This window comes from Mus caroli, chromosome 2, assembly GCF_900094665.2.
Source record: "Mus caroli chromosome 2, CAROLI_EIJ_v1.1, whole genome shotgun sequence".
Classification (NCBI taxonomy): Eukaryota; Metazoa; Chordata; class Mammalia; order Rodentia; family Muridae; genus Mus; species Mus caroli.
The window spans coordinates 10,018,525-10,035,334 of NC_034571.1; the positions used below are offsets into that span (position 1 = coordinate 10,018,525).

The 16,810-nt window shown below is 37.9% G+C and overlaps 1 protein-coding gene across 1 annotated transcript in view; it reads right to left on the reverse strand.

Moving 5' to 3' along the window:
- Cubn (cubilin) overlaps nucleotides 1-16,810 on the reverse strand; it is a 225,260-nt gene that overhangs the window by 53,404 nt on the left and 155,046 nt on the right. The window contains exons 46-54 of the mRNA XM_021155681.2: nucleotides 15,981-16,190; nucleotides 15,214-15,354; nucleotides 14,380-14,561; nucleotides 9,971-10,142; nucleotides 8,499-8,705; nucleotides 6,300-6,449; nucleotides 4,540-4,661; nucleotides 3,522-3,747; nucleotides 1,885-2,072 (exon numbers count right to left, since the gene is read on the reverse strand). Coding sequence (XP_021011340.1) covers nucleotides 1,885-2,072; nucleotides 3,522-3,747; nucleotides 4,540-4,661; nucleotides 6,300-6,449; nucleotides 8,499-8,705; nucleotides 9,971-10,142; nucleotides 14,380-14,561; nucleotides 15,214-15,354; nucleotides 15,981-16,190 — 1,598 coding nt within the window. The remainder of the gene's footprint in view (nucleotides 1-1,884; nucleotides 2,073-3,521; nucleotides 3,748-4,539; nucleotides 4,662-6,299; nucleotides 6,450-8,498; nucleotides 8,706-9,970; nucleotides 10,143-14,379; nucleotides 14,562-15,213; nucleotides 15,355-15,980; nucleotides 16,191-16,810) is intronic.

The following is a 16,810-nucleotide window of genomic DNA, read 5'->3' on the forward strand; positions in this document are numbered from 1 at the left end:
AAAAGAACACACATGATATGCACTCACTGATAAGTAGATATTTGCCCAGAAACTTAGAATATCCAAAATACAATGTGCAAAACACAAGAAAATCAAGAAGAAGGAAGACGAACGTGTGGATACTTCCTTCTTCCTTAGAATAGGGAACAAAATACCCATGGAAGGAGTTACAGAGACAAAGTTTGGAGCGAAGATGAAAGGATACCTCTACCTCTTGAATGCTAGGGTTATATGTATGTAAAGTCAGTCCTACCTAAACTAGTTAATACTTCCTAGGTCTATATAGTTCCAGTCATGTGTTTTCACCTCTGTGTTTTTCTCCATCAAAGAGAAAGTATTGAGTAGGATTTCCCTACTAGTACCCTAAAAGGAAATCAGAATCTCTGATTTTTAGAACAAAGAAGGGTTTTTGACTTTGACCATTATCTCTATCTTTCCTATTGTCTCTACAAAGAAAATAGACTCTGACTGAAAGTCACCAAGGACCTGCTCACTCCACAGAGTTTGTTATCCCTGGGTCCTTTACTCATGACTTCCATCTATACAGAAGCATCCTTTGTAATAAAAAAGAGCTTCATAACACAGTTATAATCTTGCCAATGAGAAGTCTCACACTCAGTGAGAGTGTTTCTTCTGTTACTTATTTTGGCAATATTACTAATTGATCTCAATTTGGGCTGGCCCTGGGCTTATATGACACTGTCAGAGGAACTTCTGTGATCCCAAGTTGGTTTCTTAGATGAACTTTTTCCCATTCAGAAACTAAGAAGACTTCGCTGAAGCTTCTGCACTGTGTTGACTGTCTTGTGAAAAGAGAGCTCTCTTACTTCATGGGAAAATGCAAATGAGGGGTGTATATTAAACCTATTTTATTATGTGCATATTTTGTAAGTATTAGAGTTTAATTTAAATAGGAAGAATAGGTTGTATTCAATGTAATATAAAACAATTTGGGAGATAATATGAAGTCATAACATTGATTTTTAAAAGGACATTTACATTCATTAGGCAAATTTTATATTCCAAAGTACTAGGTAGTATTTATGTGATTATGGCTAATGCTTAAAACAACTCTACTGAAGTAGGGATCAGTCTCTTCATTTTATAGTTGAAGCCAAAATATTAAATTGAATCATAAAAATACATGTGGGTGTTAAGTATGAAAGAGATGAATATATTCCCTGCAAATGGGACTTGAGCCTATTGGTCTCTCCACTAAAAGGCATAGTCTCCCCATGAGACTATATGCAAGATAGCACAGCTAAAGTGAACTTACAATACAGTTATGGTCATGTAAGTGGAAAGTGCCAATCAATGTTGAGTGATCAGAGAAGCTGCTTTAGAGGAGAGCTGCCTGTCTACCTTCTTGTTTGCCATCATTTTTAAGAGGGTCTTTCATGGTTGTTTCACCATTGAAACTCTTAATGTCCAGAATTAGCTACTCCAACCTCCTGTAATTTTCATAGCATATATTAAATTTGCCTTGTGATGAGACCATATACTATTTGTACTCTACTTTCTTTTTGGATAGGAAGACAAAAATAGGAACAGAAAGAGAAAGAGCAAGAATGGAGGGGAAGGAGAGAAGGAAGAATTGAAAGAGGGAAGGAAAAACCATCCACCAATGCTCATGACAATTTAAGAAGGTCAGAGAAAAATGTCCTTAATTTAGTCACTCTGCCCTAATCATCAGATGGAAGGCTATAGGACAGTGTGTACTCCGGGGTTCAAACCTTACTTTCTAAAGCTGAGGTTTCTTCATTTTACATCTAAACAATTCAAGCAACAAAACTGTACCCTCTTCTCTTTGAGAAATGTCTTCCAGTTCTCTGTAGCCAAAACGCTTCCATTCACAAAACGAGTTAAAGAAAGGTGTGCACCAACCTTCACAAAGCTGTTCCGACACTGGCTGTCACTGCTGGGGATTCGGAAATTGCTGTCAAAGCTAATCTCCCAGTGTTTACTTTCATGAGTGACAGCTGTCCAGGAACATCTGCTGTTTTCTGGGAATGTCTGAGGCCAATGAGGAGATTTGATTGTACCATTATCTGAGTGGAGTGTTCCACCACAACCTGGAAATTTTCCATAAGGGAAAAAAATCAGTCTTCAAGGTAAAATATCAACTTTGGAAACCAAAGATGGCTAGAGAACATTTCTACATGTGAGATCGTAACTCTTCTTTTCTTATATCTGACTCATTTGGGGGGCATGGAATAAGCAGGAGCCCATTATGTGAAGGGCTTTAAGTGGATGACTATCACCATTTTGGTATGCCCACACTTAACCCATCTGAAGTCATTTGATCTGAGCCTTCAAATCATAGTAGATAGTCTGCTCCCGTTCTGCTCCCAACAATCAACCCGTTCTACTTTCTTAAGACTGTGTAGTAGGTAGATAGCCAGACCACACTCACTCCGCATTTTCTTAACACTAACACATGAGAGTTCACTTCTATGAGCCTTTGATATTTCAGTTTACCACAGTTAACCAAAGAAAATGTTTAAAAAAAAAAAAAAACTTGAGAAGGTCCTCCTACTTAGTAGTCTCGCTCATTGATATTGAAACTCATTTGTGGTTCGGAATAACTCGTAGGGATATAAAGAAAGAAAAGTCTAGGATTATTTTCATAAGCTTAAAACACATACCTAAGAGATAACAAAGAAAAACACGAATTTAATACAGAGTGAAATTAAATTAAGGGGCATTGCATGATCTTTTGCTCTGGAGCCAACGGTTCTTCTCTATGGTAAACTCAGGGAAAGCTAATGGTTTAATGAGGAGTTGGACTCATTCTATAGAGATCTTCATCTTAACCAACTCTGGGATGAAGAATTGTCCTGGGGTGGTTAGGATTTACTAACATCCTGAATAACTATCCAATACAAGCACCTATAGTTTCTGAGACCTTTCATAATATTCATATTTCATAGGTATGATGCTACTTTTAAAAATCACATCCCTTGTCTTCTTTTGATTCAGAATCCATAGCAGATTTTATTTTTATTCTAAAACACAAAGTATATCTCTTTTTATCCTCAAACTTCTCATTAATATGTCATATCTCCTCAAACTACTCATTAACATGCCATATCTCCAGGGACAATACATCAATCAAGACTCTTCATAATATAGACCCTGTCTTAACTCTTTGAACATCCTTCCTGTTTTCTGAGAGTAAGACTGTTTGTCTCCTATCATTGTTTCCTGGACAATATGATATGTTGCGACTATATACATCATATATATATATATATATATATATATATATATATATATATATATATATATATACAAATAATCTAGAGAGAGAATGTTTTCTGGAGGACATTCATACATCACACACAAGTACTACATCATTTTGTACAAGAAACTTTAGCACTCGTAGATTTGGGTACTGAGTGGAGTCCTGGAACCCACTCCTCTTCAGGAATGACTATACTTTAAACTAGTTAAGGAAAAAAAAAGTCTCACTGAAAAAAAAGAAGGTTAAGTATAGAGAAGATATATTTTTTTCTTTTTACCTAAAGTGTTTGTGTTCCATGTTGCATAAAATCCACGACGTTGCCCTTGATTGTTTGTGTTAAAGGTTACTACAAGCTGGTTGGAACCAGACTGTACTGGCCCAGGGACTGACTGTCCACAGTATCGTCCTATGATGGGTGATCCAGGGGAGTCACCATTCCTGACAGTGACCGAGTCTGACGTGCAAGTTGGATGGTCCTCCACACTAAAGTCACTAAATGTGAGCTGCAGAAGAGAAAAGGCATGATGAGTCCCCATGAGCTGAAAAGGAGTCACCCTGCCTCCAGGCAGACAAGTTTTCTACAGATGATTTGATTTCCTTGTAAATCACATGGTTTTCTATTTCTGGTTCTTCTTTCATTCTCTCATGTCCACACTGTTTTCCTTACTAAAAGTTCTCTTGTAAATTTAAAAATAGTTTAATTTTGTCCAGGAAGTGCAGTCATTTAGGCTAAAATGACAGCTCCTGTCATTACTGAATCCACCTCTTTCCTGGAGGCTAAATTACCTTCTACTAATTTTTACTAATGAGAAAAGATAACATTCTTCACATTAATTGTAGACAAAAATATGTACTTTAAACAAAGAATTTTATAGAAAAATATATTTGATTATAAATGCAAAGTCTGGTTGCTTACATGTACAGGTACAAACATACATACACACACTCATGGCACGCATGCACACAGTCACTCTCACACACACATATGCTCACACACTCACACTCTTACACACTTTTGCAAACACTCTTAAAGACACATACCCTCACACTTTTACCCATTCACACACACTCACATACACATACACTCATACACACATGCACATGCATACACACACCCACTCACTCACACATACACTCACACACTCACACTTTTATACTCTCCTACCCCCTTATATACACATATGCTCTCACAACACACACACACACACACACACACACACACACACACACACACACACACACACCATTTCCCTGATTCAGTCCTGTCAACATTTAACCCAGTTGTAAGAACTCACAGTGATGGTGTGCCCTTCTGGGGCTTCTAGCAGCCATGAACACTGGGTCCATCTGCTGTACAAGTTTGGATAGTTAGGACTTGAGATCACTCCATTCTCACCTGTCTGTATTCCACCACAGTCTGAAATTAGATTTATAAACCTCTAATAAGAGAGAAGAAAAAACTCACAGAGCTGACACAATTCTTAATTATTATTATCAAACTTTCTGGTAAAAATATGATCAGTCAAGCAATCAATCATGAAACCAAACCTGAACAAGATCAAAGTTGGCTAGAACAGGAGCAAATGAACTGACTCCCAAATGGTGGACATCAAACAGATTTCCACAGTAAAGACAGCCTCAACTTAACAGGATAAAAGAGATTGCCTTTACTGTAAATGGAGACTAATTATCCATATTATGTAGCTAAGAATGTGCTATAGAAAGTATAAATAACATTACTTTTCTTGGGAACACCATACTGTGAGACTATAGGTACCCTGAAGAAATGATCTGCCCCACAATGATCATTTCATAACAAGTGCTTGGGTTTCAAAGGGTAGATAATTATAGCAGGTTGAAAAGATGGTACAGGTCTGTATCATCATATGATCTGCTGTTTAATATAAACAACATCATTTCTTTGCCCATTTCTTCTTTCAATAGGATGAGAAGCAGCAGATGGATGAAAGGTTTGCACATGAATATCATGTTTGAGCTTATTCCCTTCTTCAGCCATGAATTGTGTTATAACACAGAGAACAATATACAAAACTATAGCAAAACATGTTGATCACAGTCAAACTCAACAGAGAGAAGAGTGGGTTTCAAAAAATCTGTAAACAAGAAGTGCACTCAAACACAGAGGAGCAGTGTCAAACAGAAAGTGTGGCTGACTAAGAGAGTTAAGACCAAGACATGGGGGGCTGCAGAGATGGTTCAGCTATTAAGAGCACTGACTACTCTTCCAGAGGCCCTGAGTTCAATTCCCAGCAACCACATGGTGGCTGACAACCATCTGTAATGGGATCCAATGCCCTGTTCTGGTGTGTCGAAGACAGCTACAGCATACTCATATACATTAAATACATACATACATACATACATACATACATACATACATAGAAAAAACAAACCCAACACATGGGCTCAGGGTGGGAACTAATGTTCTGGAGACAAGGCAGGTACAGGAGGTATAACTTTAGACTTTCACACAAGGGAACATTTTCACAAATCTGAAAGAATTACCATGTTAGTGAAAGGGGCCAGAAAAAAAAATCATCTGTGAACCAAGACAAGACGTTGTGTTACCTACCTGGGATTGAATTTCTACATATAAACTCTGAATATCATACATGTATATCCAACACAAATTATAAGTAATATTCAGTAATCTGAATAAAACCTAAACTGGAACCATGTAGAATTTATCCTAAAATTCAAGATTGGTTTACAAGAGAAAATATGTCAATGCAAGTTGATCAAACTTGGAAACTAAACCAAACCATATAAAACAAAATGAAAAGAATGCAGTTTGAAGAAGACACAATTGTCTACACAAAGAAATGAATTAAAATCAAAGTATTAAAACCATAAGAATATAGTGGGGTCTCCAGAATAAAGGAAAATATATAAAAAACCATAAAATTCTTTTCTTGATATCAGTAACAACTCGTTAAAATTTTAACCTGGAAAATTTCATTGAAATTAACAATGAAAACATTATATACCTAGATGTAAATCTATACATCTATATGTGGTATGTTTCAGGGCTTACTTGTAAAGGAGTACTCTACGTAGAATCCAGTATATTCTATACGTTCATTGCTGACAAAATGTATCCACACCTGAGGGTAGGGGATGACCAAGGGCACTCTTGGTGCTGACAGGCTGCAAAACTTCTCTATTAGGGGTCCATCAGCATTACCTGAACAAAACAGTATAGCAAGTGACATGGTTACAGGGTTTGGACAAATATCTCAAATTAACAGGACCAAATAATAAAAATAAGAAAAAGCACTTCTTGATGTATTTCAATCCTGGTACAGTAGCAGACATTAAAAAAAAAAAATCCTATATAATCATTGCCAATTGCACTGGAAAGAGTTCTCAGACATGTTGTTTGGATGTAGGAACACCTTTATTATCAGTGCCAGTTTGTTCCAGCTTGTGTCTTCATACATACTTTCACATATCTAAACAGAGTTGAAACCAACTTAATACTCCCTTCAGCTGTGTGCTTTGTAGAGGAGGGAGAGATGTAATGCTGACAGTGATAATCAATCAGTATGCTCTTAAGATAGAGGTGATAATTGCCTAGGCTTCTGAAGAGTCGTCTTTGCATTTGATCATCTAAAATGAACAGAACATTTGGCACATAGGCCAAGACCTGCCAGTGCTGAGTTGAAGAGGTTTCATGACAATTGCTTCTCACGGAAATATGATTAATATTTGCAGAGTTCCTAGAGAGTGAATATTTATCTGCTCCCAATTTATCCTGTCAGAAGAACACCCCTGACCTTATAAATCAATGGAACAGTATTTCTGCTATCTGTCTGTAAATCAGGAGGAATAAAGAGGAAATTGAATTTAACCGACTAAAATTGAATATACAGCCATTCTCCTTATTTCCATAAATGGTATGGCATTTCATGGAGACCATTCTCTAATGGCCATGGCCACTTTCAGACTCATTTGCTTCAGAGAGCTGGGAGAATTCTCTTGCAAAAATCCCTGATCTGTTACCACATCATATCATATCAAAGCCCTTAATAAAAACTCTGTCTTCTATGTTCTCAAAAGGGACCATGGGTAACTAACTGGACAGGTCTTTTCAATTCTGGCCTTGGTATGGGGCTACTATGAAGGCTGAACGGAAATTATCTTTAAATTTTTAGAGGTGAAATACATTCTAACCCTTTTGATTTCTTAAACTTGCTACATAGCCTGACAACACTACAATATTATAGCCACTACATATGATATTAAAATATATTAAAATATTACTTTCTGCATAGACACAAATGATTCTAACTTGCTATTTAATAGCATTTATATAGTCACATTAAGACTGTTTTTCTCCTCTGTATTTTGTCCTAGTCTCTACCATCCAAAAGTTTATGGGAGATCTTTGAAAAATAACTCCCCTGAAATAAAAGATGTTAACAATAACCAAATGGCAATAATAAAAACAGGCAGCCACTACTGATTATTATAGCTGTCCACTATATTTTGCTTTCATCCTTCTTTTCTTTAGAATTGGGGATTAAGGAGATTGCAACCATCATTTGACAGTATAGGTCACCTATAATACTTTCTTCATCTGTTGTCGATATACTTATGTTCTGGGAACATACTTATGTCAACAGGGTGACAATGGGGACAGCAGAGTCAGATCATCTATGCCTGAACTGTAAGAAAGAGCTAGAATCAACTGTTCATGAACACAGATTTGTGTTTTTGTTTTTAAATCTTAGGAGAAGCTTGGTTCATCAGAGATGCCTTGATCCTTTTGTATCATGAAAAAAGATGAAAGATGTCTTTGAGGATAATTTCCCAAATAGCCCCATGTGCTTCTCTTCATTGGTATGCTGTGGAGGGTTTTTAAACTTCTAAGGCCTAAAAAGAATTGAACCACCTTCCACCTTCTGGAAACTACTGGTAGTCTGACCACACTGAGCTTAGTCTCGTAGGACCAGTGGAGCACACTGATAGGACAGAGACCCTCCAGAACCAAACTCGGGTGAGCCTCCCATACAGGAAACCTGAGATAGGAGGCTTTCCTTGCTAAGGACCTGCTTCCCTCACAGTTCATAGGTCATGCTTCCTATATGGGAACACAGGATTTCAGCATTGCACTGACAAAGCTCCTTTGTATCTTCTGTACTGAGATAGTAGCCATTTGACTCCTGCTGTTGTCCAAGAATAAGAAGACTAGGCAGATAAATGAGAAAGCATGTTATTGCATTGAACTAACCTACTCGAAACTCGAGGACATCAAATGTACAGTCTTGATGACTTTCAAGGGAAAGTCCTAGAAAATGGATACTTATGGATGAATTTTCCCGATTTGGATTACTGAGAGTCCATTCACAGTCTAGATTTCTCGCGTAATCACGGATTCCATTATAGCCAGGAGAAGAAAAGTTTCCACCAGAGACACTTGGAAGAGTTCCACCACACACTAAGGCAACAAAAGGCAGAGAAAAAGCAATAAGAGCCATGTTATAACAGACAACTCCAACAATCGAGGCACAACGAGTGACAGAATAAACGTGTTGATTAGCTCTTCTAGGTGTAGTCAGGCTAGTAGACCAAGAACATGAAAACTATAGGAGAAATGCCTTTGGGTTTATGAAGGAAAAATACACAAGACAAAAGTTCCTTTATTTCCCTTCTGGAATGATGAAGATGGCTGTGGTTTGGCTATGCATCAGTTTCTCCAAAACTGGACATATTATTCATTTAATACTTAATTTAGAAAAATACACAAACTGCTGCTAGGTCCTAGTGGCTTTTCATGAACAATTTCCCATTTGGCTCAACAATTTAATTGCATCAAATAGGTACTATAACACTAAAGTATTGACAAACTCACTATTTTTAATATGGTAACAAATGTCTCTTATACCAATAAAATAAATTTTAAAAAATTTAAAGATGTGTTTATTTTCACTCTTCCTGAAATATAAAACCCTTAGAAAATAACAGCATCCCCAAAAGGAAGAGGATACTTTAAATCCAGGCTACATGTTGCTTAATTTGGGGATAATCTGTATTAAATGCAACCCCTTTATTATTTTCACTGAAAATATACATATAAGTAGATGAACAAAAAATAATGACATGTATTCAGTTTTATTTGAAATTAATTAATCTTTGGTAATAAGTTAACTAGAAGATAAATGTTTTCTTTAACACAAGATAATGACTCAGCTAATGTGGGTTCAGAGTCACTCCTAGCAGTGTCTTTACATGGAATAGTGCTAGAAAATAATCTAATAAACTTTTGTTGTAAAAAAATAAAAGTCAATGGCTAGAGAAATGGCTCAGTGGTTAAGAGCACTTCCAGAGGTCCTGAGGTCAACCCCCAGTAACCACATGGTGGTTCACAACCATCTGTAATGGGATCCAATGCCCTCTTCTGGTGTGTCTAAAGCGAACAACAGCATACACATATACAATCAATCAATCAATCAATACTTTTTTAAAAAAATCAAAATGCAAGGGTTTCCCCCCTGAAACTACAATGAATGCTCCTCCTCCCTGATCCTGTATCCCCCAAACAGATGTTCTATTTGTTGTAGATGTTGCTCTTGTGTTGAAGATTGTGGGTGTACTTTTGATCACTACAGAGAAAACAGAAGGCTTGGCTGCTTGGGGTAGTGTTTATGGGGATACTGAGTGAGTCTGACCCAGAGGAGGTGAGTTTGCAGCATCCTACATTACCTGCATCTTCACTGGAGGTGTAGGAAGCAGTGAAGCCTCCATATGGCCGGGAGCCATCAGTGAAAAATACCACTTTCATCGTGTTTCCTGAAGATTTGAACTCATTAGTCACATTCACACGGCTGCACAGTTTCTGTAGTTGGGGCGAGTTGTTTCTAATGCCATTGAATACCTGTTAGAAAAATAGTTTGACTTGTAGCTATGCTGCCCACCTTACTGAACATCCCTCAGGGGATGAGCATTCTCAGCCCAGACTCATGTCCTTCTAAAGAGACCATAGTCACTTGGTACACAGACACCTCTCCCAGGACCACAAGCTACAGAGCCACACTGAGTGTTATTTTCAGCCTTAGAATCAATGTTGAGCAAATGAAAAATTTGGAAGTATGTCCTCCTCCTATGTGTGACAGGGAGAGGCTGCTGCACAGTTTGCAAGTGGAGACCCTGCTCTATGTCTGGGATAGATAAACATGCCACTGTGCCTTCTTTATACGTCACAAAGTTCACGGACTCTGTGGATTTTCTTAGTTGTGCCTTGGAAGATTTAACATATGAAATTAAATGTTAGTCTTAGGCTATTCCAACTGTATGTAGTCATTCTAAATACCTTGAAAAGTACTGTTAAGTGGTCTTACTTTGTTGCTTTTAATTAGGTGTGCTTGTGCGTATCTCGGTATGGCCATGTGCATGTCAACACAGGTGCTTGCGGAAGCCAGGAGGCCAGAGACATTGGGATTGCCTGGAGCTGGAGCAACAGTTGTGGCTGTGTCCAATATGTGTACTGGGAGCTTAGCTCCATCCTCTGCAAAATTGGTACACATTCTTAACCAGTTCTCCAGTGCTCCTTGAAAAGTAACTTAAGGAAAAAAATCTATCTTTGTGTAACTATAATGGCTATTTCTTAATTATTTATGGATTTAAAGCTTCTACATTCTTAATCATTTGACTTAAATTTTTGTATTTGAGATTATAATAGAATTATAACAGTTCTTCCTCCTCTTTGGCCCTCTGAACCCTTTCTTAGAGCCCTCCCAACTCTCCATTTTCATGGCCTCTTTTTTCTTTACTAATTGTTATTGCATGCATATATGTATGTATTGTGTACACACATTCTTAAATATCACTTGTTGAGTCTGTATAACGTTCCTTGTATATATGTTTTTCAGGACATTCTGTTTGGTGCTGGACAACCAATTTGTGTGCTCATACTCATCTGGCTTTTAAAAACTGTGTTATTACTGGCATCAAAATGCAATTAATTGCTTGAGTTATAACTAGTGAAGGGTGAGTGCTTCTGCACAAGGCTTGTGAACATTTTTCAGAATGCAGAAACAATTCTAAGAAATAAATAGCAACTCACTTGGTGATTGATATTCCTATTTTTGAAAAGGATTTGAATGGATCACTATTGGATATAATAGCACTAAAAGCTTGGTTGAAGTAGGACATGCTGTACTCCCAGGGATGCAAGCAGCATTTTCATTTACAGTAATTAATGACTGAACTCAGCTGCTTAGTGGTTTCTGGTTTAAAATGCCTTCTAGCTACAGGAACACAGGAAATGTTCCCATCACTCCTTGTGCAGATACAAACCCAGACTCTGCTAATTACCTACTTGGTTTTTCAGTAGGACTCCGTTTTCCAAATGCAGACAGTACACTACAAAGATTTACAGTCTGTTAAAATCCAAGAACCAGGAATAGTTGAATTTGGATCCAAATTTCCCACAAGGCAAAGCAAGAGAAGACAATACATATTTCATGCTACTATAAACAGGAATGGGTAATGTGTTTTCAGAATCCAAAGAATTTATAAGCAACAAGGCTGTGTTGGAGGCAATGAACAATGGTCCCTACTGCCTCTTTCTGCATCTTTACATAGGCGTAGCATAGAATTGTAATGAGTAAACCATGTGCAGTCAACCAGTTAGTGTATGGACTTCTTTCTGTATTTAGAAGCAACCAGTGTGTGACCTCATATCTTCTAACATCTTTTGTAGTCAGGAACTACAAGCCTCAGAAGACATAAGATGGGAGCAGACACATGGCAGTCAATATTTAAGAATTGCTATGACGTGGAACAAATTTGGACATTTGTCTCATGACCCCATATGCTGTGTGGTGCAGCCTTTCCTTTCCTCTATCTTGGCAATCAGATTGGTTGCTGGGTTTGTAGGAATTTCAAACAAAGTCCAGCTGGGTGTGGTGTTCAGCAAGTAACAGGATTCTCAGAGCTCAGTCATGCTGCCTGTAGATCTTGGGCTTTGTTTCCCTCTATTCGGACAAGCATTCAAGTACACAGAGGGTGGGTAAACAGCAATTCCTACACTTGTTTGGAGTTTAGAGGAGGAAAGTGAACATCAATGCATAAAAATGATTTAAAGAAATGGAATTTAAACAACCTCCTACAGAAATGAATTCCCAAAATGATTCCTTGATGGAGTTTCATCCTCCCCGTGAGAAAAGATCTGAAGCCATGATATTTGAAAATAAATATAAGTAAAGGTCTGTCTTAGGTAATTCCACAAATCCCAGTTTCCAGGCTCAGGCATGTACACAGAGCTCCCAATCAGCTTTTGCACAGATTTTTACAACATGAATGAAGAACAACCAGGACTCTAAGGAAACATCCAATGTGAAATTCAGAGACCAATGTAAATAGAGATGCAAACTGAAAGAAACTACATGAAACTTCAAATTATGATTCTATAATAGTTTAAATATGTACATTCAAATGATTCTAATAAAGCAGAAATCTTATAGGTACTCAAAGATTGCCATACATATTTGTGTCCTTAGAGAGTTACAAGAGCATGTACCTCAGTGAAAACAGGAAATTGACTAAGAAAGGAAATGTACAGCATCATAGAGCCAGCTGGCCAGTCCAGAATGCAATGGAGAGACTACAGACACAATGGGGCAGGAAAATCCCAAAACAATGGCTCCCAGCTGGCTTGCTGCAGATGGACAGGGATACTGGTGACAAAAATAGACATGCAGGTCTTTGATGGAAGATATGTAGAAAAATTAGTGACTAACATCTATAGAATGTAAAAATAGTACAACTGTTATTGTTATTTGAAAAAGCAAATGGAAACGTGGGCACAGCATACTGCCTGGCTTAGCCTGAATGTAGTTTCCACAATCACCCAAGTGGACCAATCATGGAAACTGTGACATGTGTGACTGAAACAGGGAAGTGGACAGAATACGTGTACTCTGAATTCCCTGTGTGTACTTCTCATGGGAGGAAGCTAATTTCTCAGTTTCTATAGTGGGACATGGCTAGATGAGACCCAAAACCAACTAAAGAGGTGCAAAATAGGAAATGTTAGCTAGAAACAATAATGTAAATGCTAAGAAGGGATTAGAGTCCCAGAGAGTAGTTACAATCAGAAGGAGGAGGAAAAGAGAAAACAGGAACATCACCCAGCATTCTCTGGCTCTCAAATGTAAGAAAACCACAGTGGCTCCATACTGGGTATCTGGGGGAAACATTTCAGTACTTCAGATACTAGACCTGAGACAATAATCTGAAAGCTAAATGAGGCCATGTTAAGGTACTTGCAAGTGATGAGGGGATGTCATGGGATGTCAAAATAAACTGCGAACATTAATTTGGGATTTCCCATTGAGCGGCAGACAACTAAACTGACAACAAAAATAGCTTTTTTTTTTTTAAGGTAATCATGTTATTTCCCCAATTCACTCTTCAAACCCTTATCTCCAAGAATATAGACCACTAAGATTCGCCAAAGGAAACTAGTTCTGGCTCTCAGTAAGCTGGTGTGAAGTAGGAAGGAACAGGGAAAGGTGGGGCTTGCTTCATTTAGGGTCCTATAATGAGGTGATGAGGGTGAGCCACTAGAGTGGAGGTCTAAGGGACATGAAAAGATAACCAGGCAGCCATCTTGGGAGGGACAGTCTAGATGGAGGCCATATCAGCAGTTAAGGCATGATGTTGGAGCACTGCGCATAATCAAGGGACAGAAGAGAGATTAGGGTGGCTGGGTCACAGGAGCAGAGAGGAGGTAGAGGTTGGGGGGGGAGCACCCTCATAGAAGCAAGGGGGAGGGGATATGGGAGAGGGAATTTTTGGAGGGGAAACTGAGAAAGGGGATGGCATTTGAAATGTAAATAAATAAAATAACCAATAAATAATAAATATATAAATATAAAAAATAATGCTTTGCTCTGAAAACTTAACCAACAAATAACCTGGGTGCATGAAATTATTGATGTCAGTCTCTGAAAGATGTTTATGGTGATTTCCTTCTGTCTAAAATACTCTGAATTTGTGTGAATTTGCATAGGTGGTAATAGTTTGACTGCGTTTTCATACTACCACGTCTGTGTGAACACATTCCATACTCAATACAACACAGAGCCCAGCCTCCCGAGAACACTTACAATGAGGTACTCAGTGTTGCAGGATTGCTGGGTACTTAACCGCAAATTGGTAAAAGTTAGGATAATCTGTCTTCCTTCTTGTACATTGATCGTCCACTCACAGATCCTGGGATGAGGATTTGGGTTTGGGTAGTTGGGAGAAGTAAATGTGCCAGTAGGGCCATGTAAATCCCCACCACACACTGAAAGACAGAAAGAAAAGCATTTAATCAAAATATCTTTCTGCATTTAAAATTAGTTTTTAATGACCCATCTAGAAAAAGTTATTGGTCATAATTTTTGTTTCCACATGTATGAGAGTGCTCATCTGTATTCAATCTTGACTTCTTATATCTATATCGGTATTCAACTCTTGTCTCTATCAATATTTAACATTTTCTTCCATAGAAAACAGTTCACTGCCAACATTTAAGTAATTATCAGGGCCCAGAATATATATAAAAGACAAATAAACATAGCAAACTTAGGAAAACTAAAGTCATTACTATGTATTTTAGATAAGATCTTTATTTGACCCAGGTCTGTCAGGGCATTTAGGAATGTGAGTTCTTGATAGCTCTAGGGCATTATAATGGACTATTTTTTTCAAAATGGGCCTTGCAGGGAAGGCTCTCTGCAGCTCTCATGATACATGTTACTTCCTTTTGACTTTTACTCTAGTGGTAACTTTTCATTAATTGGTGAGTGTTTGTTAGCATTGCCTTTTATCTTGTTGTAAGAGCCAAGAAGAGAGCATCACATTTCCTTTTTCACATCATTGCCCTGAGACTACCTTGCATAGTATATATCCTGTGTAACAGATCAGTACCACTTCTAACAAGTCATTGAACTTACCTTCTCTGCTGGACTTAAACTGAAGCCTAAATCCTGAGTCAGTGACAGAGCCATCTGTGACAAACCTGATTGAAGCAACATTGCTAGAAGTGTCAACACTGCTAGGAATGGAGTTTCCACAGTATCTCCCCAGAAAAATACCTGTAAGAGTCAAATAATTAGTTATGCATATGCCTGGGTAATTGATTTTTGTTAATCTTTACTTAAACTGTTTTGCATGGACAAAGAAAACCAAATTTATGAGGCCATCTTTTGTCTATGAAGAAATGGGCAACCACTGCTGAGAAAATCATGAACAAACATCAATATATTCAAATATATGCAGATGTATAAATAGGGGACCAATTAGGGTAAATCTATCTCAGCCAGTTGAGGAAGGCTTTCTCACATGCTTAAAGAAATGATCCAAGTGCCTCTTCTACTGTAACATGGGATCCACTGCCCTTCCCTCTCCTTATGTTTCAGGAGGCTCATCCAGTATCCACATGTGGCACTGAAAGGTCTCCATAGGAAGAGGATGCCTTCTCAATGCAAGGCTCTTTCAGTGTGGTCTCCAAGATGGCCATAGAATGGCTACTGGGATACTGAGCATCCATTGTGATCCACTAGAATCATGAAGAGAACAACTACTGATCTTGCCCGGAGCCCATGAAATCTACATTTCAAAGATATCAGTCAAACTTTTGCCTTTATCAGAAGTGAAGATGCTTCTGAAACTGGATAAATTAAGAAGTAAACACCCACAAAGAAAACAGTATTTCACTGACCAGAGGTATGATTCTCCCAGATCTCCACAAAGTCTTTTGCACAACCAGGGGAGCTCTGAAGGTTAAAATCTTCAAAACGGATAGTGAGATAGTGTCCTGGGAGGCCTCGGATATGCCACTGACAAAACTCGTTGTTTGCATATGGACGGGTTGGGTAACCAACGCTCTCGATGACCCCACTGTCCCCTGAGACTGTTCCTCCGCACGAAACTACAACATACACAAACACACACACATACACAAATGATATTCTATTATGAATTCTTTTTCTGATTAATACAGGATAATTTAAAACTTTTAGGAGCCTACTGAATATTGAAAGAAGTTGAACAATCTGAAAATGTTGATTAAGGTTTCCTAATTATTTGGAATCTGTTATGAGTGGGAAGTAAGATACCGTAAGCCTACCTAGTAATGGGAAATGGAAGACGACTGTGGAATAACATATTCTGTAATGCCACATTCATTGTCTAGGGGCAGAATGTAAGAACTATTGCTTGTATATAAATTCCATCCAGGAAGCAACTGGTAGAATGGGAAGGCTTGGTAGTCTCTGATGATGATCCCAAATACTGTCCACACTCCTCTGGAGTGGGCACAGTGGTTGGTTGGCAAAAGAAAATATCTACCACTCTAGATTAACTACTAAGTACACATTGCATTTCAGTAAATACTCTATTAGGGCTTGAAAATACTATTCTATTATTGTTTATCATATGGGTGTGATAGCTAGATTAACCTATGAACAATTTAACTTTGGCTAAAAGGTAAACTGTATAGATTACATACTGTTAAACTAGACTTTCTTAATTTTTTCTGATTTGTATATT